We start from the raw sequence: 24,267 nt of genomic DNA on the forward strand, positions 1-24,267 counted from the left end.
ACTGAACTGAACTGAAAGTGATCAAATGTCAATATTATTACTTCAGTCATTTTTTTTTCTAAACTCAATGAAAGCTGAGCTGACCTGCTAATATATTACTGTTTAATTCAAAAGCCTTATTCAGAAATTAAAATAATCTCTTTCAGCCTAAAGTAAATTCTTCACCTATCAATCAACTTGAATTTAAAAATCTGTTTCTGTAGCAAGCTCATAAGGTTCCACTTGGGATAAGCAGACTAGACACTGTGGCTCCATTCATTACAGATGTCTGCACACTGTGCCAATATGTCCTCAAGATGGAGTGTGGGTTGAGTCCACAGGAGCTTGCTCTGCTGGCTCATTTTAAAATGTGGGGTACCCTTTCAACATGGACTTCTGGCCACAAACCCATATAAATTTCCTTTTATACCACCACTCGAAAAATTGGAATAGGGCTGAAAAACTGACTGAACATGGAAGATCTGGAGTTAAATGCCAGCTCTGCCAACTGCAGAAAAGTCACTCAATGTTTCTGGCTTTGGTTTACTTATTGGAGAAAAACAATGTGATAACTCTAGATGAGTGATCTCAGTTGATGGCAGAGGGGCCAAGGGACAGTAAATTCTCCTAAGAAGAAGGGCCCAGTCTGAGAACCATTGCTATGGGGCTCCACTGGTACTGCTGGGGTAGGGCAGTGTGCCTCCATCCAGCTGAGCCATCAGTGGCCTAGAAGTGGAGGACTTTATGATTTATGTTAACCCTTTAAATCATCTTATTGAAGCATGATTTTTCAAATTTTAAAATCTGAAAAATTCTTGGTCTAGTGTTTGATATTTAGGTGGCTGTCTAGAAATTCTCTCCAATAGAAAGCTAAAATTTTCCTCTTAAGGTCTTTCAGAGCTGACCAGAAAAAGACACTCACCTAGCTTACTGCTCAGCTAGCATAACTTTTTTTTTTTTTACCACTTTCTGTTCCCAAACAGTGTTTTAACTTAAATATATCCTTTTATAATGACACATGGTTGAGAGAAAATTAACCAACTCATATCCTGTATAGGAATGTGGTCTTCAGGCTCCAAGAGTTGACTGACAGAGGAAAGGTTATGGAAGACATGCAGAACCACTGCACTCATGTCAGATTATGACATATTATAAATGCTCTCCACACATCAATGTCTGTCATTTACACTTAAAAATAACTGATAAATTCTATAGGTCTTTTCCACTTACGAATAGTTGACATTTTCAATATTCTTGTAAGTTCCTTGTAAATATCTTTTAATTGAAATATAATTGACATATAACATTAGTTACAGGTATACAAATGATTCAGTATATGTATATACTGTGAACTGATCACCACAATAAATCTGGTTAACATCTGTCATCTCACATAGTTTCTCTAAGCAACTCTCAAATACACAATACAGTATTATTAATAGTAACCATGCTGTACATTACAATCCTAGGATTCCTTTGTAACTGGAAGTTTGTACCAATTTTGACCACCACCTACCCCTGGCAACCACCAATTTGTTCTCTGATTCCGTAAGTTCAGTGTTAAGGCAGCATTTCCTTCTTTTTATTTCTGAATAACACACACAGACACACACACAATCTGCCTATCCATTCAACCATTGATGGACACTTAGGTTCATTCCATGTCTTGGCTACTGTAAACAATGTTGTAGTAAACACAGTGCTGATATCTTTTTGAGTTATTGCTTTCCTCTCCTTCTTATAAACATGCAGATGTGGAAATGCTACATCATAAAGGAGCTCTATTTTTAACTTTTTGAGGAATCTCTATTCTGTCTTCCATAGTAGCTGCACAATTTACATTCCGACCAACAGGGAAGTAGGGTTCCCTTTTCTTCACACCCTCACCAATACTTGTTGTTTCTTGTTTTTTTGATAAGTCATTCTAATGGGTGATACCTTAATTGTGGTTTTGATTTGCATTTCCTTGATGATTAGTGATGTTTAGCACTTTTGCATGTACCTGCTCGCCATGTGTATGTCCTCTTTGGAAAAATGTCTACTCATATCCTCTGCTCATTTTTTAATCAGATTTTTTTTCTATTGCGTTGTATGAGTTCTCTATATATTTTAGATATTAATCCCTCATCAGATATATGATTTACAAATATTTTCTCCCATTCTGTAGGGTGCCTTTTCATCTTGTTGATGGTTCCCTATGCTGTGCAGAAGCTTTTTAGCTTAATACAGTCCCACTCCTATGTCTTTGCTTTTGGTGTCAAAGCCAAAAAACCATTGCCAAGACCAATGTCAAGGAGCTCATTACTTATGTTTTCTTCTAGTTTTATGGTTTTAACTGTGTTCATCTTTAATCCATTTTGAGTTGATTAGTGGTCCAGTTTTTTCAATTCCATTTGTTGATGGCTGTTCTTGCCCCATTGTATATTCTTGTCTCCTTTGTCATAAATTAACTGCCCATGTAAGCATGAGTTTATTTCTGGGTTCTCTATTATGCTCCATTCCTCTGTGTGTCTGTTTTCATGCCAATATCATACTGTTTTGATTACTACAGTTTTGTAATATACACTGAAATCAAGAAGTATGTCTCCACCTATGTTCTTCCTCAAAACTGTTTTGGTTCTTTAGGGTCTTTTGCAGTTCCACACAAATGTTAGGAATTTTGTACTTTTTAATGGTCACAAAATATTTCATCAAGTAGACCTCTGGTTATTTAAACATGTCAGTTTCCAGATAAAAGGGATTTTTCAAGAAAAATACTGCCATTCATGTAACTCTTAACAAAAAGTTCAAATTGGAAATGTTACTAGACTATGTTTCTAATAGTACTACAGATTTTCGTTCCAAAGAAACATTCAGTGATCATTTTTAACTTAATTTTCTCTTATGACTTCAATTATTTGAAGACAGGAGACAAGAATGTCTGGTTTCCTAAATTCAGATGTTTCCCATTTAGAATGACTAAACTGACAAGTGTCCCTGATTTTTTGTCAACATCTTATCTATACAAAGGGGAAAAGAAGAATTCCAGTTTGAAGGGTGGCAGATTTCTTTCTCTCTGGTAGTTTCCAGATTCTTGCCTGTCCTTGCTGTAACTGCTGTATTTATCCTTAGTGTTTTTAATATTCCTGTTTCTGACCTCAGATTAGCAATATGATTGAAACTTTGCTTTCTATTCACTGGTTCTGCTTTATTCAGATCCCCAAATCCCTATTTTAGACCTGAGCAAAGAAAAGTGGAAAGTATAAAAATTTTAAAGTCAGATCTGAATTAAAATCCTAGTTCCATCAACAGCTATAAGATCTCAGGCAAATTACTTAAACCCTATCTGTGCTTTAGTTTCACCTGCTGTAAAGTGTGGCTAATGGTGTCTGCCACAAAGGCGCACCTGAGTATTAGACTGGAAAGTGTACTGACAGTGCCTGACACAGCAAGACTTCATGATCTCTGATTAGTACTATCCAATAGTGCATACGATAACTATCATTGTTCACATTTCCTTACCCTTATTTAGAATTGGCATTCTTGATCCCTGACTCTCCCTGACAAAGAAATCTATGAATTTAGAAATACCCAACTGGAAAAGGAAGGCAATTGCTAATCATGAAGGTTAAAGAGGAAACCCAGCAAGAATCAACTGGGTGCTTGAGATAAGTATGCTGACTTGAATAGAAAACAAAAGAAATCTCAGGAACATTCCAGTTGAAGTATGTAAATATACGGAAATCTCTTATTGGCATTTAAAGAAAATGAAATAAAACATAGCTTTTCAGTGGCAATCTAGTTTCCATGGGGAGTTATTTTTCCAGATAGCATAAAATTAGTTTCCTATCTTAAGCTGCACCTGCTGGATAACTAACATTTGTATTATTAAGTCTCGGGACTGAAAGTGCTTTCAATGTGAATTTTCCTCCTACTGTGCCCATCTGTTCTTTTCTTGTGGACCCAGGGGAAGCCAAGGCTTAGTAAATATTCAGTTCTTGGACTTCTTTATGATATTTTCATATGAACATTTATATCCACTGAGGAAAATTATAAGACTGCGTGCAAAAACAACTCACACTTGGATTTCCTTCTTTCACTACCCAAGTGGTCATTATTTTTACGAAAGACTAACAAGTCACCATACATATAAGGCATAAAGCCAAAGAAAACAAATAATTATAACTTTAAAAGATAAATTTGTCAGGAATAAGTGATGTTTGATATCTGATAATAGCACCAAGATACCTTATTTATTCATATAATACTAGAAAAAATTTACAGCTTGGCCAATGTTAATGCTGACAGAGTCAGCTCAGGTTGAGGAAGGCATCAAGACCACTGCCCAGCAGCAGCCACTCCTCATCTGGGTCAGCAGTGGCCTCCTTCACAGGATGCACTTCACTCAGTGATGCCGCCCCTCAACCCAACCAGGCTGGAGCCACGTGAGCATGCTTGCTGTGACTACCTTCCCTATCGTAACGGCAAGCTGGCTGAGCTGAAGTGATCAACACCAAGGTTCTTCCTGTGTGGTATCAACAATTCACAAAGCAAACACTGATTTTACTTAAAAAAAATCAAAAGTTTAGAAACAAGGTAAGACTAGCAAAGAAATGGATGGTTTCTATTAACTACAAACATAAAATTCAAGATATATACAAATATTAGTTACAACGTGGCTACTTATGAAACTCCTTGGCAGGCAGAGTTCTGGAAGCAGGTGTTATTTATTGGCAGGCTTAGAGTAGATAAAAAAGGGAAAAAAAAAAACAAACTACCTCAGCAGCTGCAAGACTGATGCATACTCCTCTGAATCCCATATGTTCTTTTCTAAACACATGCAGTACAGCTCTCTGATCTGGAAGTGAACAGCATACTTGTGAGGGACCAAAAATGATCTAAGTTTGCACATTACTAGTTTGGGAAAATCATAAATGAGGTCAAAAAAAATTTTTTTTAAAAACAGACATTTTCTGTAAATGACAATAGATAGGGCACATATCACATGGATTGGGCATTTACATAAAACATCATTCACATGAGAGCAAAATGAGATCCTATTGGGATTGGCTGATATCACTGGTCACTTTGCAATAAGAAAATTATTAAAATGATGATGTGATTACTAAAAAGAAGGTTTAATGGCAGAAAATAAACAAGTCATTCTTACATTTATATTTGTTCTCTCAACCTCTGAGTTAAGAATGCAAAGATTTAGGAATACAGAATTCTTCCCTTGCAGATGGTTCACAGGCTTATGTTATGACCCAAACGCCAGCAGAGCATAATTCTGCAAGAAGCAAAAGCACTACTTTCCTTTAGTTCTGGGTATAATGCACGGTTAACCATTAGGCAGTCTCAAACAGATTCCTTTTTTATTTCACTAAAGTGGAGGATCAGCTTTCTCAGTATAAGTGACAAAGTATTAAAGAGAATAAATTAAAATGACTTAGCACAAACACACTGAAGGGAAAGCACCACCACTTGGATTCACATGGCTGTTTCTAGTTGTGGCCAAAAGAACAAAAAATACTGTTTCAATTACCAGTAACATGTACAGCTGGAATGGATTTAGACTGTGCATACACGGCAAGATGTGGATCCATTGCAAATTCTGAGGCCTGAATGCTAGTAAACTCAAAGGGAAAAACCAGTAATATTCCTACATCAGAGATTCCAAATGAGTAAGTTCTGGTTACCTGTCGACCCAATGGGTATTTGGGAAGAGAAGAGGTGAACTGATGAAGACATCTCAAAACCAGGAAGTAATTTTTATGGTAAACATGCAGGTTTTCTAGTAATGATTGTGTTTCCTCCTAAAAAAGTCATTACAAATATGTAAGTCAGCAATTAGTAGAATAATAAAATCTAATTTCCAGAAAACTGATGAGAGAAGATTCAGAATTACAAACTAACCTTAAGTCTGAGAATTCATCATGCACACAAAATCTAGGATAACAGTTGGATACTTTTTATTTAGTGTCAAGTCTGGTGATATTTTATACATACCAAAACTAAATTAATTTTGTAACTAATTTAATTTCCTCTTGTCTAAAGCACTGCCACAAAGACTTGGCCCCTCCAAAATACAACTGTGCAAAAGAGCACCTGCTGGACGCTTGCCCACATCAGTCACCTGGTGTATACCACAGCAAGGGATGGCCATCATCCTCTAGCTTCTGTGGCATTAGAGGGGTGAGGAGATCACCAGAGCTCTCAGTACCAATGTAATTAATGGTTACTGTGGTTCCATGATGTTTTAAGCCACACCACGCAGCATTATAGGAGCTCAGTTCCCTGACCTGGAATCAAACCCATGCCCTCTGCACTGGGAGCACAGAGTCTTAACCACTAGACTACCAGGGAAGTCCCTGTACTCTTTTCTCATAGTCCTACTAAAGTTGTGTTGAAAGGGAAGGACAGACTGTAGTAGAAACATGCAGGTGACTATGATAAATCTTTGCTTTTTCATTGAGATTCTCCAATACTGGTTTTGTTCACTTTACCAACTAAGCGGGTGAAACTGAAAATTAGAACCCTGAAGCCAACAAGCTGTATAATTTAGAATCTAAGAAGTGTGATATGGGAGGCAGTCTTAAGAAACCTATGGGATGACCAATCTCACAAATCAGTTTCAAAAGGCTTTTCTTTGGAGGGGTGATGATTAGGAGAGTTTTCTAGAACTTTATGAAATGTTTTAAAAGGGATTTTAAAATACTATACCCTATCATGCATTTTTCATACTTCAAATACTTTTATCACTTATTCCTGTAACATTTTCTTAAGAGGATTATGATCTGTGCTACCATCTTCAAATTTTTTTCTCCAATAAGAAGTCAAATTAAAAAACCTTAAGTACTGAACTGTCTTTTTTCCTGCAATATTCTGCAGATACCCAATATTTCAGTGGTCAACCATGCAGAAAACAACACCTCCAGGTATCAATGTGCTGCATTTAGTCACTCAGTTGTGTCCAACTCTTTGCAACCCCATAGACTATAGCCTGCCAGGTTCCTCTGTCCCTGGGGATTCTCCAGAAAAGAATACTGGAGTGGGTTGCCATGCCCTCCACCAGGGGATCTTCCCAACCCAAGGATCAAACCCAGGTCTCCCGCACTGCAGGTGGATTTTTATCATCTGAGCCACGAAGGAAGCCCAAGACTACTGGAGTGGGTTGCCATGCCCTTCTCCAGGGGCTCTTCCCAACCCAGGAATTGAACTGGGGTTTCCTGCATTGCAGAGAGATTCTTTACCAGCTGTGCTACCCAGAAAGCCCCCAGATATCAATAAATTCAAACAAATCTAAACTATCTAATATAACAAATCTGATATATTTTTCTGAACTCTAACTCACTTAGAAATCAATTCCTTGGTCAGCAATCTGAGTCATTATCTAAAAGCATAGAGCAAATGAAAGAAAAGCTTTTAGTATCAAAGTTTTTTCCCACCAGTATTTGAGTTAGTTGGTAATTTCAAAAATCTAGGTCTTCTATCACAACAAAGGGTATTTTAACTGCCACTGTCAGAGTACACTTAATTTCTATTTTCACTGTAAGCTATAACATAGAGACTGCATAAAGCCACTAATGGCTTACCTTGATATGTGAGTAAACAGCTTGTAAACAGGGGCAATATTCTGAAGGAAAAGGAATCTATTACTGAATAATAACTGTACTTCATGTACTACCTCTTACTTTTGCTTTGTGGACTAACTGTAAATACAAATAACTGGGTGATACAGTAGAAATGAATGACATCTTCACTAAATTTACTTGGATGTGGAAAGAAAAGAAATACTTGACACAGTATGGGCAATGTTGCACACTCCAGGAACTAGATGCCCTGGAGTAAGTGGAAGAGGAAAGATACAAACATGTTTTCTCCCAAACAGTCTTAGTACCTTCACATTTTCCACTGTGCCTCACATCCCTGTGATGATTAGAATTCTAGCCTTTAAAAAACATTTTGTCTTCTTTTGTTTTGTTCCTATAACATGGCAGACTATTTCATCTGAGGATATGGGAGTTCTTATTCCAACATTGGAAATAAAACTGGCTACACTGGACTAATTGAGAGATCTGTTATACCATTCTAAGGGATCTTCAACAGTAATTTTGACCATCCAAAATCTCTGACTTAATGTGCTGACTTCAGAACCTTACTCCATATAAGAAAGATTCCACTGTTATTTATACCTGTGTGCTTATCAGCTGCAACAGAAAACATCACCAATGACTAATTTAACTTTTTCATGTAATCTGTTCTCTAAGTTCTTTGTCTTACTGCGACAGCTACCTGCAAATGTGCAGGGCAACAATTCCTAAAGCACTGTATGAACACATTTTCATAAACTTCCGCCTGTAAGAGGTCCTGATGCATGAGAAAATTTCCCTCTTAATACATTACAGCAGCATCACACCATGCTCATGCAGAAACATAGCCTGTTGAAATAGTTCTCCTGTTTTCTATTCATAAATTTTTCCTCCGGAATCTTTTCCATACCAGTCATAGCTGCCACGGTTTTATTTCATAACTGTGTTTGGATGGTCTTTTCAACAGAGATGCACTGCCTAGAAATATTTATTGTTTACCAAAGAAATGTTTTCTTCTGTTCTTAAAAGAAGACCTCTTGGTCTCTACTGATCTTTGAGACAGATATGGGAAAACAGTGAGCTGTAGGAAAAGCAGCAAAAACAGTCCCCTTGCTCTTCCCCAAACATGCCAGACAAGTTCCAATCTCACATCCTCTCCACTTGTTGTGGCTCTGCTTAGAATTTTCTTCCTCTGGATTCCTGTATGGGATGCTCTATAACTTCTTTACTCAAAACTCACCTTCTTGATGAGGCTCTTATTTAAAGTTTCAATTTCATTCCCTGTGCACACTGCCAGTACTCCCTTTCTCTCTTTCACTGTTTTCTTCTTAGCAATTATTACTCACAAACATGTTTTACCTACTCACTTTGATAGCAGGTAAGCTCCACAAAGGCAGGGAGGTTTGCTTGTTTTGTTTACTCCTGTACTAGATTAATACTTGGCCCATAGTAGGCACTCAAGAAGTATTTGTTGAATGTAGTAGTACATGAATGAACAGAGGCCAACACGCAGTCTCTCTCCTCAGCAAGAGTAACTGCTGGAAAAAAAGATCAACCACTGTTGTCTTGTTGATATGGGCCAGATTTAGTAGTTTTTCAAAAGAAGACAAAAGTCTGAATTTGTGATATAAAATTTCTCTATTTGTAAATGCTGGCTCAGATTAAAAAAATAAAACCACCATGGACCTAAAAATAATCACACTGATAGCCAGCTGTCAGTTGCCAGTCAATGTGTGCTCAGTTCAGTTGCTCAGTCGTGTCCGACTCTTTGCAACCCCATGAATTGCAGCACGCCAGGTGTCCCTGTCCATCAACAACTCCTGAAGTTTACCCAAACTCATGTCCATTGAGTCGGTGATGTCATCCAACCATCTCATCCTCTGTCGTCCCCTTCTCCTTCTGCCTTCAATCTTTCCCAGCATCAGGGTCTTTTCAAATGGGTCAGCTTTTCACATCAGGTAGCCAAAGTACTGGAGTTTCAGCTTCAACAACAGTCCTTCCAATGAACACCTAAGATTGATCTCCTTTAGGATGGACTGGTTGGATCTCCTTGCAGTCCAAGAGACTCTCTCTCTTCTCCAACACCACAGTTCAAAAGCATCGATTCTTCAGGGCTCAGCTTTCTTTATAGTCCAACTCTCACATCCATACATGACCACTGGAAAAACCATAGCCTTGACTAGACAGACCTTTGTTGACAAAGTAATGTCTCTGTTTTTTTAATATGCTGTCTAGGTTGGTCATAACTTTCCTTCCAAGGCGTAAGCATCTTTTAATTTCATGGCTGCAGTCACCATATGCAGTGATTTTGGAGCCCAGAAAAATAAAGTCAGCCACTGTTTCCACTGTTTCCCCATCTATTTGCCATGAAATGATGGGACCAGATGCCATTATTTTAGTTTTCTGAATGTTGAGCTTTAAGCCAACTTTTTCACTCTCCTCTTTCACTTTCATCAAGAGGCTCTTTAGTTCTTCTGTACTTTCTGCCATAAGGGTGGTGTCATCTGCATATCTGAGGTTATTGAGATTTCTCCCTGCAATCTTGATTTCAGCTTGTGCTCTTCCAGCCCAGCATTCCTCATGATGTACTCTGCATAGAAATTAAATAAGCAGGGTGACAATATACAGCCTTGACATACTCCTTTTCCTATCTGGAACCAGTCTGTTGTTCCATGCACAGTTCTAACTGTTGCTTCCTGACCTGCATACAGGTTTCTCAAGAGGCAGGTCAGGTGGTCTGGTATTCCCATCTCTTGAAGAATTTTCCACAGTTTATTGTGATCCACACAGTCAAAGGCTTTGGCATAGTCAACAAAGCAGAAATAGATGTTTCTCTGGAACTCTCTTGCTTTTTCAATGATCCAGTGGATGTCGGCAATTTGATCTCTGGTTCCTCTGCCTTTTCTAAATTCAGCTTGAACATGTGGAAATTCACAGTACACCATACTATTGAAGGCTGGCTTGGAGAATTTTGAGCATTACTTTACTAGCGTGTGAGATGAGTGCAATTGTGCGGTAGTTTGAGCATTCTTTGGCATTGCTTTGAAAACTGACCTTTTCCAGTCCTGTGGCCACTGCTGAGTTTTCCAAATGTGCTGGCATATTGAGTGCTGGCAATGTGTAATACAGCCATTTAAATATGCTATCTCCAGTCACATAAATTATGTCTGTCTGTCATTCATTCAAAAATCATTACTGTTTACTCACATGACAAGGCCTCCCCATCATTAAGGATTAGTTACTTTTTTTTTAACAGAAGCCAATGACTATGTAAAACTTAAATATATATACATAGGTAAATAAAACATGATTAGTAGAATAATATGTGCCATGATACTTAGTTCTTGCATTTATTTCTCTTCTTTCCAGAGTACTTATCACTTTCGTGTCTAGAATTACATGCATGGGGTGAAGGGTGAGCTCAAGAAAACTAAATGAAAGTACGTAAAAGTGACTAAACTTAAGCAACTTATTCCTTTCAATTAATTCCCTGCTCACTGAAAGCTGGTAAAACAAGCAAATTTTAGGATTAAAATGCATCAGCTGTCCAAGAACACAGCATTTTCTTATTTATCATCTTGACAGAACTAAGCGTTATTTTTCTCATTAGAGAGAAATTTTAGCTGAAGATGATTCCTAGGCTTGACTTCTCACATGGCAGCTACCTAGAGAACAGCAAACCATGGCTTTCTCCTAGCTCCCTGGGTGGAAGGAGTGCTAATCTTCTTGTCTCTCTCAGCCCTTTAGCCTCCATACTGCTACCCTAGCATTTATATCAGGAGTCAGACATGACTCAGAGACTTCACTTTATTTTTTCACTTTCAAGCATTGGAGAAGGCAATGGCACCCCACTCCAGTACTCTTGCCTGGAAAATTCCATGGACGGAGGAGCCTGGTAGGCTGCAGTCCATGGGGTCACTAAGAGTCAGATATGACTGAGTGACTTCACTTTCACTTTTCACTTTCATGTATTGGAGAAGGAAATGGCAACCCACTCCAGTGTTCTTGCCTGGAGAATCCCAGGGACGGGGAAGCCTGGTGGGCTGCCGTCTATGGGGTCGCACAGAGTCGGACACGACTGAAGCGACTTAGCAGCAGCAGCAATCTTAGATATGGTGCTGGGACAGGCATAAAAACTACTAATTGGAAAAGGCTGTTAATATTCTCCTGCCACCAAAACATTTCCTCATAGAAAGCAAGATAATTTTTCACTACTTACTAAAAAGAAAATCTTTTTGGTATATCAAAAACTAGTTTATTTTATTATCAGATAAAAATTATGCAAATATGATATGAGGCCAAAATCTAAATTCTCCTTAATATTTGACTTCAAACAAAATTTCAGGCACAAGAAAGAGTAAAAACTTTATCTATTATGGTGAATTTTAAAGTTCTGTTTAAGACATGTCTGATAGCTCAATTTCTCAAGAAATAGAGTTTCATAAATTAAAGATTAAAGTTAAAAAAATAAAGCTTGATTACTAAAACAAAACTTTGGGACAAAACACTGTAAAAATATATCCAGCCACTGTTCCTGCTGTTTCATTTAAATCCTATAGCTGTTTACCATAATAAACTGCCTGATTTAATTTCATTTAAACCTATACACTAAAATGAACTTTCAATGAGGAATCTAAATGATTTAACCAGGCAGAAGAAAAGTTATTAATCTGTTTAATGAACAAGTAAATAAAACCTTAGCATTCTAAAAGAAACTTCAAAGATTATTTGTTAAACTTCTATTATAGGCTTTGAAAGCTATTGGGACATCAGAAGTTTGAATTAATGGGAGCTTGAACAAGGTTGTTCTGTTTAAACTTAGAAGAACCTAATTGTTAGCTATGAGAGCATACTTTCCAGGCATTGTACACAGCTGCACTGTACAACTGCTCAAGGGACAGACTACTCAGAAATGAGAAAATGCACAGAATCTTGACTCTTTCATCAACTATATGTGGCCTTCTAATGTCTCACCTTAGTTTGAACTTCTTAATAAATCTTCTACAAATGTACATGATGGAGTTAGCTAAATTTTTAGATTTAAGTACATTCAAAAAACTCATTCCTAAAGTTTATGAAATACAAAGCTGGTATACAATTTTAAAGCAGTTATCTATGAAACTAAGGGTCCATAATCTTAAGGGAGTTGAAGTGAATTTTTCTGTTTGCCTTTTTTTTTTTTTTTTTAAACATCTTGAGTCCAATCAGAAGACAACTGAGATGAATCATTTGTTTAGGCTGGCATTTACTAGCTTACTTCTACACTTAAGAAAACAAGGTAAAGGGAGACAATAAATGATGTTTTCTTCTAGGGAGTCGTCTATGTCAGTGGTTCTCAAAGAATGGCCTCCAGATCAGCAGCATCAGCACTGCCTGGGACCCTTCTAGAAATGCAAATTCTTGGGGCAGAGCACAGGGCTACACAATCAGAAACTCTGGAGATGGAGCCTAGATACCTGCATTTTACAAGTGCTCCGAGTGATTCTGATATATGCTAAGGTCTTGAGCAGTCACTTAGTTCATCAGAGTAGACAGCCAGTAGATTTTTAGGGCAGAAACAATCTTGATATAAAGAATATAAATTTCACTAGATTACACTTTGAGGTCTATGTCTCAGAAATATAAATGTAGAAAATGAGCACAAAACTAATAGGAGGTAAGTCTATATAACTATATACTCTATATGACTATATAACAGAGTATTATATACACTTTGTATATATGTTATAGAATATATAAAACAGTATATTTAATTTATATCTTTATTTTTATCATGGTAAAAAATCAATAGTAACTATTTCTGATTTACATTTATAAAAGTTTTATTGTTCTATTTGTTTTAAACTCACTCTCATTTGCTGAATAGACTTTGATTAACACTAATGCTATGGAGAAATCATTACTAGGGATTATCTAAATTCAGAGACAAGGATATTAAGGCTTAAACAGGGTAAGTGATTTCCTTAAGTACACAAGGCTACTGAGCAGCTGGAGTTCAAACACAAGATTTCCGAGATGAATCATCCCCTGTATCATGCAGTACTATATTATTGATTATCATCTGGCATTTCTTTCCAATTTTTTTTTATTGTAGAAAAATACATATAAAATTATCACGAATTTTAAACCTAAACTATAAAAAGATAAAAAGAAAAGCATTATAATAAGAATAAAATATTAAAAGATATTTTTGGTCTAAACTAGAAAAACCAACACATTAATTTTTCAGAGACAACTTCTGTTCCTTGAATTCAGCAGGTAGCCAACATAAAATTTTTTCAGGTTAAAGGTGCAAATCTTTGTTGCTCCTTCGTATTTCTTACTATGTAAGTCCCAAGAAAATACACCTCTAAATGATTAAAAATGCAATCCGAAAATGAATATGGCAAAGATGATAACAAACAGGTCTGAAAGCTGAACACAGTATAAATAAATGCTTAGAAAATACACAATGTTACTGAAAAGCAAAGTTAATATTAGACTATAATGAACAGGTTCAAAATTGGGAAAGGAGTATGCCAAGGCTGTTTACTGCCACCCTGCTTATTTAACTTACAGGCAGAGTACATCATGTAAAATGCAGGGTTGTATAAATCACAAGCTGGAATTAGGAATGCCAGGAGAAATATCAACAACCTCAGATATGAGATGATACCACTCTAATAAAGAGGAGAGTGAAAAACCTGGCTTAAAACTCAACATTCAAAAAACGAAGATCATGGCATCCGGTCTCATCACTTCATGGCAAATAGATGGCGAAAAAGTGGAAACAGTGACAGATTTTATTTTCCTGGGCTCCAAAATCACTGTGGATGGTGAATGCAGCCATGAAATTAAAAGATGCTTGCTCCTTGGAAGGAAAGCTATGACAAACCTGAACAGCATATTAAAAAGCAGAGATATAATTTTTGCCAACAAAAGGTCCGTGTAGTTGAAGCTATGGTTTTTCCAGAAGTCATGTATGGACATAAGAGCTGGATCATAAAGAACGCTGAATGCTGAAGAACTGATGCTTTCAAATTATGCTGCTGGAGAAGACTCTTGAAAGTCCCTTGGACAGCAAGGAGATCAAAGGAAATTAACTCTGAATATTCATTGGAAGGACTGATGCTCAAGCTGAAGCTCCAGTCCTTTGGCCACCTGATGTGAAGAACTGACTCACTGGAAAAGACCAATATGCAGGGAAAGATTGAGGGCAGGAGGAGAAGGGGCAACAGAGGATGAGATGGTTGGATGGCATCAGTGACTCAATGGACATGAGTCTGAGCAAACTCAGGGAGACAGTGAAGGACAGGGAAGCCTGGAGTGCTGCAGTCCATGAGACAGCAAAGAGTCAGACATTACTGAGCCATTGAACACAGCAAATTTCTGCAACAGGCCAGCCTAGACATTCTCTCCTTTTGTCATCTCAATGGTTAAAGGTACTCTTTAAAAATCTCTTCTTGACCTCTGAAAGTACACTCCTGACAGAAACTTCTAGCTGGAAATACACTTGGAAACTCACTGACTCAATAGAGCTAAGTCGTCTAATCTCAAAAAACTCAATAACATGCACACATCCTTTCCCACTGGTTCTTAAATTTCCTCTATATTGAAATAACCTACTTTAGTGTCTGAAGACTTCCTATACTGCTCTGAAAAGATTACAGACTTTATTAAAATGATTATTAAATCCAATCTAGAAGTGATTTTATATTATGGCCTAGTGTGGATTCTGCATCAGAAATAATGTTTGATAAAAGCCATTTTGCATCGTAATTACATATGTAAACTATAGCTGAACAACATCAAAAAGAAGCCATTCTCAATATTTTTTGAGAGTTTTTTAAAAGGAGGTAAATTAGTCTTTACCTATATATAACACATGCCCTCCAGGAACTAATATTCTTTTATTCAAAATTTAATACATAGGGAGCCCAACCTGGTACTTTGTGACAATCTAGATGGGTGGAGTGGCAGGGGAGGGAGGCTTAAGAGGGAAGGGATATATTAATACATATAATTATGACTGATTCACATTGATGTATGGCAGAGACCACCATAACATTATAAAGCAATTATCCTCCAATTAAAAAAACTTTGAAAATAGTTTGTATCAGTAAAACCCACAGAGTGCTAGGGCTTAACTTCAATCTCATCTTAATTTTACTACAATTTTCTAATAAACATTTTCCTTAAAAAGGTATAAAGAGTCTGAAAATAAGTGTGACATCACACATTCTAATTGTAAGGGACTTGTTAAATACATGAAGGTACATTCATTCAATAAAATATGATGCCACTCTTATAGCTATGTGTAAAAGAATAAAATTAGAACATTCTATAACACTAAATATAAAAATAAGCTCAAAATGAATTAAAGACCTAAATATAAGACTGAAAACCACAAAACTCTTAGAAGAAAACAGGCAGAACACTCTGACATAAATCGTAGTAGTATTTGCTTGGCTCTGTCTCCTAAGGCAAAGGAAACAAAAACAAAAAAATAAACAAATGGGACCTAAATTAAACTTAAAGCTTTTGCAAAGCAAAGAAAACCAACAAGACGAAAAGACAACTTACTGAATGGGAATCAATATTTACAAATGATACTACTGATAAGGGATTAATATCCAACATATATAAACAGTTCATACAACTCAACTTCAAAAAAAGACAAACAACCTGATTAAAAAATGGGCAGAACTGAAGAGTCATTTTTCCAAAGAGTAAATGCAGACAGCCAAAAGTCACATGAAGATTCTCAACACTAATCAACCAGGAAATGCAAATCAAAACCACAATGAGATAGCACCTCACACCTATCAGAATGGCTATCATCAAAAGGAACACAAATGACAAATGCTGGCAAGGATGTGGAGGAAAGGACACTCTCGTACAGTGTTGAGGGGAATGTAAATTGGTTCAGACAATGTGGAAAACAGTATGGAGGTTTCTCAGGAAGCTAAAAACAGAACTACTATATGACCTAGCAATTCCACTTCTTGCTATGTATCTGAAAAAAATCCCAAACTACTAATTTGAAATGATACATGCACTCAATGTTTAACCTAAGTGTCCATCAACAGATGAATAGATAAAAGAAGATGTGGGACTACATATACAGTAGAATACTACTCAGCCACAAAAAATAATGAAACTTTTACCATTTGCAACATGGATGCACTTATAGGGTATTATGCTAAGGGAAATATGTCAGACAAATACTACATATCACTTATACGTAGAATCTAAAAAATAAACTAGTGAATGTTACAAAAAAGAAACAGACTCACAGATATGGTTACCAGTAGAGAGAAGGAAGGGTTAGGGGAATGTGATTAAGAGGTGCAAACTACAATGTATAAAATAAATAAGCTACAAGGATATATTGTACAACAGGGAATATGGCCAATATTTTACAACTGTAAGTGGAGTGTAGCCTTTAAAATTATAAATTGCTGTAAGATGTACACCTGAAACTTATGTATATCAACTACATCACAATAAAGAAAGTTAATCTAAAAAATAATACAATGCCACTCTTTAGTAGTGATATAAAATGATTTCCAAGATTAAGAAAACAAAACAAAATACAAAATAGTGTATGTATTTATCTTCTGTAAGACAGGGGAATAAACCTTCAAAATATATATAATTACTTGTTACTTGTATATGTGGAAAATATCTAAAGACTAATACATAAGAAACTAGCAACACTGGCTATATCCAGGGAGGGTAAGTGGGTAGTAGAGGACTAAGGTGGGAGGGAGCCTTTTCACTGTATGTTATCTTTATCTTTGAATTATGTACCATGTCCAAGAATTACTTATTTAAGAAAGAAAACAACTCCCTCTTTTGATATTCCCCATGCTGTATAGTTAACTCATAATTTTCTAAGCTCATTACGTATTTCCTGGCACTTATATTATCAATATGTAATGATTTTTTTTTCCAAATCAAATCAGTATCCACTTAGCAGTGGGGCCCTAAGTTGAATGGCTTCTATTTCTGACAGCCCTTATAAGAACATTAAAATGAGACCACCTACAGATTCCAAAACCACTAAGTGGAAAAGAAAGTTGAGATCTGCAAGTGTTTCCAAAACAGACTACAGGAGAAACCTCATGTTCTAGCTTTTCCTTCTTGATTAAAAAAAAAAAAAAAGTCTTCCTCTAGAACTGAGGTTTTACATCAACTTTAACAATCACATTTCTATAGGATTATCAAGATCTAATACTTCACTATGCAAAGCATGTTAGAGTGTATAGTTATTTAAAAATAAACTCGGTAAATTTTTTGTGCATATTCTTCTTCATGAAGGGAAAAAAAAAGAATAAAACAGCAACAAATATATCCATATTCCTACCTTCAAAAATTTGTCACTGGTCAACAGTGCGACTTGCTTTTCTGAAGACTGCTTTTCCACATACCTAAAATTTTTACCACCGTATACACAAAAACAGAGAATGAAAAATTTAAATACTTGAATAGCATACAGAAATGAAGAACTACCTAGACTGGTGGCCACATTCTTTTATTTCTTTTCAAAAATAAATCCAAGTCATGGTCAAGTCCTTAAATCAGGTTCATTTCTTAGTCTAGGGGTCTAATATTAAACGAAGGTCATAAACTCCACAAACAGGAAATGTTACTTATAAAAAGTAACTAACAATACTGAAAATTATGCCCTCCTGCAAAAATATTTTTCTTTATGCCAAATGTCTCAATTAAAAACAAAAGTATTTTGCTCTAAATAAAAAAGTTCTTTTTCCTTTACCCACTTCAAAATTAACTGGCTCTGAGATCCCTTATTTTGCCCCAACTCTTTTACAAGATATACTAAATATGTACTTCTCTTTTTACCTTCTAAATGATGGAAGACGTCGGATGTTTTCACATTGATTAGCTGATAAAAAACGTATTCTTCTCTTGGCTTCTGGGAGATTACAGCACAGAACACTGAGCGGCTGGGAATAGAAATGTTCTAATAGAGAAAGCTGAAAGAAAAGTGAAGATTAAATATATTTGCTGTATTTGACAGTAAATCTCTTGCCCCGTGTCTCCTCAATATCAAGGTTTTTTTTTTTAAACAGCGAAAGTATTTATGGCACTGATATATTTAATAATGTCACAATAAAACTACAAACAATGCATAACTGGCTATATACCTAGAGTATTTTAGGGCTCCAATTTTGCGGACAAGGTCAGAAAATTGTAATCTCTGAAGTATAAACTGAAAGAAACGACCATAAGTGGATAGATCAGCTATCCGCAGAAGCTACTCATTTACAATAACAATAGTTGTGATGGAGGTGTGACTGTGGTGTGATCTAACAGTCTAACAGATGCTCAAATATTCCTAAGAAAATACCAACCTAAAATCAGTATAAAAACTGGTCTGCTAAATAAACAAAAATGCTACAATAGCAGAACTTTGCTTACTGACTAAAAAAATAAATAAATAACGAAAAATGAGGCATGTCCAAAGAAAGTGTATCTTTTAAAACTCAGTTTTGTCATGGAGGAAAAGACGGCACATATTTGGTATATACGTATAGTCCAGTAACTAGAGTTCTGTGGTCTCTCCAGTACAAGGGGGACTGATTTTCCAGCTTCTACCATAACTCGTAAGATGTATTTTACAAGACTACGCACATGTTAAAAACTCCTGACTCTAAGCAAGCTTCTCATGACCAGTTTGGTTTTTCTAGGTACCTTGTACCAAAGAGAGAGCTCCCTAAATAGTGAAGAAAACAAATTCTGGTCACTGGAAAACAGTAGTCCCCACCACAAATTAATAAATTAACATGCTAGCCTATATATTAGTCTTAAGGTGTTTGAGCTTGACCTTTCATGCATAAACCGATAATGAATTTTTGAGCCTGTAGAGCTGAAGACCAAATATCCAAGACTAAAGCAAATCCTCCAAAACAGTCCACTCTACAGGAGGTATAGGGCTATAAAGCAAAGGGGCAGCCTAAGTTGGAAACAAGTACAAAATAGAAAGAGACTGTTCATGCCAAGTACTACGTTATCGTTCCACATACTAACATAGTCTTCTTCCTTGCTTATATAGTTATATTAATGTGATTATATTTATTTCAATGTTAATACTACTTTTTAAACATGAGAAAAGTAAAAACCAAACACAATATAGGACTTGCTGGGGAGGAGGGCTGGAACTAAGTCACCTGAGTTGGAGGACAGCTGTAGATAAAACAAGAACCCAGTAATACTCAGCTATTTAGTTCAAGTGTGTTGTCAATATTTGGGTCAATTAACAAGCTGGTTACATCTACCTAATGAGGGAAGGACTTAAACATATAGTGATTATATGCCCTATTGCACCTTCTACAGAAATAAAGACTTACACATAGTATTTCCCACTGATGACTAAAATTTACATTCAAAGAACTATATTTTAAATATTCAAAACATGAAAACCATGGCATCCAGTCCCATCATTTCAAGGCAAACAGATGGGGAAACAGTGAAAACAGTGACAGACTTTATTTTCTTGGGCTCCAAAATCACTGCAGATGGTGACTGCAGACACTTGCTGCTTGGAAGAAAAGCTATGACAAACCTAGACAGCGTACTAAAAAGCAGAGACATTACTTGTTGACAAAGGTCCATATAGTCAAGCCTATGGTTTTTCCAGGAGTCAGGTATGGAGGTGAGAGCTGGACCATAAAGAAGGCTGAGCGCTTAAGAACTGATGCTTTTGAATTGTGTTGGAGAAGACTCTTGAGAGTCCCTAGATCAAACCAGTCAATACTAAAGGAAATCAATCCTGAATTTCACTGGAAGGACTTATGCTGAAGCTCCAATACTTTGGCCACCTGATGCAAAGAGCTGACTCATTAGAAAAGACCCTGATGCTGGGAAAGATTGAAAGCAGGAGGAGAAGGAGACTACAGAGGACGAGATGGTTGGATGGCATAACCGATTCCATGGACATGAGGTCTGAGCAAGCTCCAGGAGATGGTGAAGGACAGGGAGACCTGGCGTGCTGCAGTCCATGGGGTCACAAAGAGTAAAACACGACTGAGCAATGGAACAATTGATGATTAGGAAAACTGGACAAATGGGGTATTGAGATTCTGCTGTCTGATCCTGGCCAAGCTACTTAATCTAAGTCTCTTTCTCAAGTGCAAAACTGGAGATGATAATACATATCAATGGAGCAATGTTAATACTTAATACAGTACCTAACATAAATAATAACATAAATAATCAGGAACCTAAAAAATCATCTAATCAGATCCCTTCATGTTACAGATGAGAAAACTGAGACCCAGAAAGATTAAGTAACCTGGTTAATATTTTAATTATTAACAAATAATCTTTATTCACACTCATTTATTTCTATTTTTGGCTGCATTGGGTCTTCACTGCTGCACAGACTTTCCCTAGTTGCAGTGAGTGGGGCTATTCTCTAGTTGTCATGTGCAGGCGTCTCACTACGGCAGCTTCTCCTGTTGCAAACACAGGCACTAGGCACACAGGTTTCAGTAGTTGCAGCATGGGGGCTTAATACTCTCGTGGCATCTTCCCCAACCAGGGACCAAATTCGTGTCCCTAGCATTGGCAGGTGGGTTCTCAACCACTGGACCACCAGGAAAGCCCTAATATGGATTTTTTTTTCCACCCACTTTCTCAATTGTATGTGCGCATACAGTTTATCAGAGAAGGCAATGGCACCCCACTCCAGTACTTTTGCCTGGAAAATCCCATGGACGGAGGAGCCTGGTAGGCTGCAGTCCATGGGGTCGCTAGAGTCAGACATGACTGAGCAACTTCACTTTCACTTTTCACTTTCATGCATTGGAGAAAGAAATGGCAACCCACTCCAGTGTTCTTGCCTGGAGAATCCCAGGGACGGGGAAGCCTGGTGGGCTGCCGTCTATGGGGTCGCACAGAGTTGGACACGACTGAAGTGACTTAGCAGCAGCAGCAGCATACAGTTTATATTTCCTTTTCCTTTGACTTCAGTCAAATATTCTCCTGTTGGCTTTCCTTACTGTTTCTAGTCTCCTTTTCTGTTGCTCACTCTTATAGTAAGCTTGCCTTAGGGGTCTGCTCTTAGTCCTTTCCTCACTCTTCTAGGTGATACTTCATTTTTATGACACAGCTTCAACCACCTACCTTTCAATGATAAATCCTAAGTGTTCTAGTCCAAATCTTTCTCTTGGGTACAAATTTTTATATCCAAAGTGCTCTAAATTTACCGTATATAGAAAGAAACATCCTTTTCTGACAAACGGGTTCTTGGCTTTATTTTAACACATACACTTAATAAAGGGTACCGAACTCCAAACCATCTGCTAAGCTAGAACCTGTGTGTATGTAAGATGCTCCTCTCCTACATATCCCATCAGCCACAAGATTCTGTCTCATCTTTGAATCTGTCTCCTTCTCCCTAGTCCCACCATCACTACCTTAGTATAGCCCTTCTCCTAACTTGTCTAGACTACTATGTTATGCTTAGTTGTGTCCAACTCTTTGCAAACTATGGACTGTAGCCTGCCAGGCTCCTCTGTCCATGCGATTCTCCAGGCAATAATTACTGGAGTGGGTAAACATTTCCTTCTCCAGGAGATCTTTCTAACCCAGGGATCAAACCTGGGTCTCCTGCATTGCAGGTGAGTTCTTTACCATCAGAGCCACCAGGGAAGTAGTACCCCTCCAACGGAGCTCTCTCCGTCTACTGTCACCTTTCCAACTTTGACCCAGCAAGCTCCTGTTCCTTAGGATACACTTCTGTTCTCTATGGAATCCCCAAGCATGTTTCTCTAGTAGCACTGACTACTCAAGAGCTGCAGTTCTACTTTTCTGCCTCCTTCAGTAAAGAATAAGCAATTTGAAGACAGAGATTTCTTTGTCCTCTGTATCTTCAGGGCTTAGCCCAGTGCTTGACTTAGATTCTCCATAAACACTTATGAAGTAAATAAACAAATGAATGAAATGAAATGAATGAGAGAAGTAAAATTAGAAAGTTGTTATATCTCAATTTCACCACTTCCCTGGTGGCTAAACTGGTAAAGAATCCACCTGCAATGCAGGAGACCTGGGTTTGATCCCTGGGTTGGGAAGATGCCCTGGAGAAGGGAAAGGCTACCCACTCCAGTATTCTGGTCTGGAGAATTCCATGGACTCTGGAGTCCATAGGGTTGGAAAGAGCTGGAGACGACTGAGCAACTTTCTAAATGGACTGGAATGGGTCAATTTAACTCAGATGACCGTTATATCTACTATTGTAGACAGGAATCCCTTAGAAGAAATGGAGTAGCCATCACGGTCAACAAGAGAGTCCGAAATGCAGAACTGGGATTCAATCTCAAGAACGACAGAATGATCTCTGTTCATTTCCAAGGCAAACCATTCAATATCACGGTGATCCAACCTATGCCCCAACCAGTAACGCTGAAGAAGCTGAAGTTGAACGGTTCTATGAAGACCTACAAGACCTTTTAAAACTAACACCCAAAAAAGATGTCCTTTTCATTATAGGGGACTGGAACGCAAAAGTAGGAAGTCAAGAAACACCTGCAGTAACAGGCAAATTTGGCCTTGGAATATGGAATGAAGTAGGGCAAAGGCTAATAGAGTTTTGCCAAGAGAATGCACTGCTCATAGCAAACACCCTCTTCCAACAACACAAGAGAAGACTCTACACATGGACATCACGAGATGGTCAACACAGAAATCAGATTGATTATATTCTTTGCAGCCAAAGATGCAGAAGCTTGGTATACAGTCAGCAAAAACAAGACTGGGAGCTGACTGTGGCTCAGATCATGAACTCCTTATTGCCAAATTCAGACTTAAATTGAAGAAAGTCGGGAAAACCACTAGACCATTCAGGTATGACCTAAATCAAATCCCTTATGATTATACAGTGGAAGTGAGAAATAGATTTAAGGGACTAGATCTGATAGACAGAATGCCTGAACTATGGACAGAGGTTTGTGACACTGTACAGGAGACAGGGATCAAGACCATTCCCATGGAAAAGAAATGCAAAAAAGCAAAATGTCTGTCTGGGGAGGCCTTACAAATAGCTGTGAAAAGAAAAGAAGCGAAAAGCAAACGAAAGATATAAGCATCTGAATGCAGAGTTCCAAAGAATAGCAAGGAGATAAGAAAGCCTTCCTTAGCAATCAATGCAAAGAAATAGAGGAAAACAACAGAATGGCAAAGACCAGAGATCGCTTCAAGAAAATTAGAGATACCAAGGGAACATTTCATGCAAAGATGGGCTCGATAAAGGACAGAAATGGTATGGACCTAACAGAAGCAGAAGATATTAAGAGGTGGCAAGAATACAAAGAACTGTACAAAAAAGAGCTTCATGACCCAGATAATCATGATGGTGTGATCACTCACCTAGAGCCACATATCTTGGAATGTGAAGTCAAGTGGGCCTTAGAAAGCATCACTACGAACAAAGCTAGTGGAGGTCATGGAATTCCAGTCGAGCTATTTCAAATCCTGAAAGCTGATGCTATGAAAGTGCTGCACTCAATATGCCCGCAAATTTGGAAAACTCAGCAGTGGCCACAGGACTGGAAAAGGTCAGTTTTCATTCCAACCCCAAAGAATGGCAATGCCAAAGAATGCTCAAACTACCGCACAATTGCACTCATCTCACACGCTAGTAAATGCTCAAAATTCTCCAAGCCAGGCTTCAGCAATATGTGAACTGTGAACTTCCAGATGTTCAAGCTGGTTT

General features: G+C 37.4%; 1 protein-coding gene across 18 annotated transcripts in view; it reads right to left on the reverse strand.

Moving 5' to 3' along the window:
• Positions 1 to 24,267, reverse strand: part of ORC3 (origin recognition complex subunit 3) — a 73,728-nt gene that overhangs the window by 24,854 nt on the left and 24,607 nt on the right. For 11 of the 18 annotated variants that reach the window (XR_015133154.1, XR_015133153.1, XM_086317787.1 and 8 more), the window contains exons 10-13: positions 18,396 to 18,529; positions 17,899 to 17,962; positions 5,658 to 5,774; positions 4,737 to 4,816 (exon numbers count right to left, since the gene is read on the reverse strand). Coding sequence is in view for 9 of the 18 variants with exons in the window: in XM_086317787.1 (XP_086173913.1) it covers positions 4,737 to 4,816; positions 5,658 to 5,774; positions 17,899 to 17,962; positions 18,396 to 18,529 (395 nt within the window). In the remaining 9 variants the exon portion in view is untranslated. The remainder of the gene's footprint in view (positions 1 to 4,736; positions 4,817 to 5,657; positions 5,775 to 17,898; positions 17,963 to 18,395; positions 18,530 to 24,267) is intronic. The other 7 variants (XR_015133159.1, XR_015133160.1, XR_015133162.1 and 4 more) reach the window with 1 other exon arrangement.

This window comes from Bos grunniens, chromosome 9 (assembly GCF_055505025.1).
Source record: "Bos grunniens cultivar Pamir isolate PY7600 chromosome 9, Bosgru_T2T1.0, whole genome shotgun sequence".
In the NCBI taxonomy this organism is placed as follows: Eukaryota; Metazoa; Chordata; class Mammalia; order Artiodactyla; family Bovidae; genus Bos; species Bos grunniens.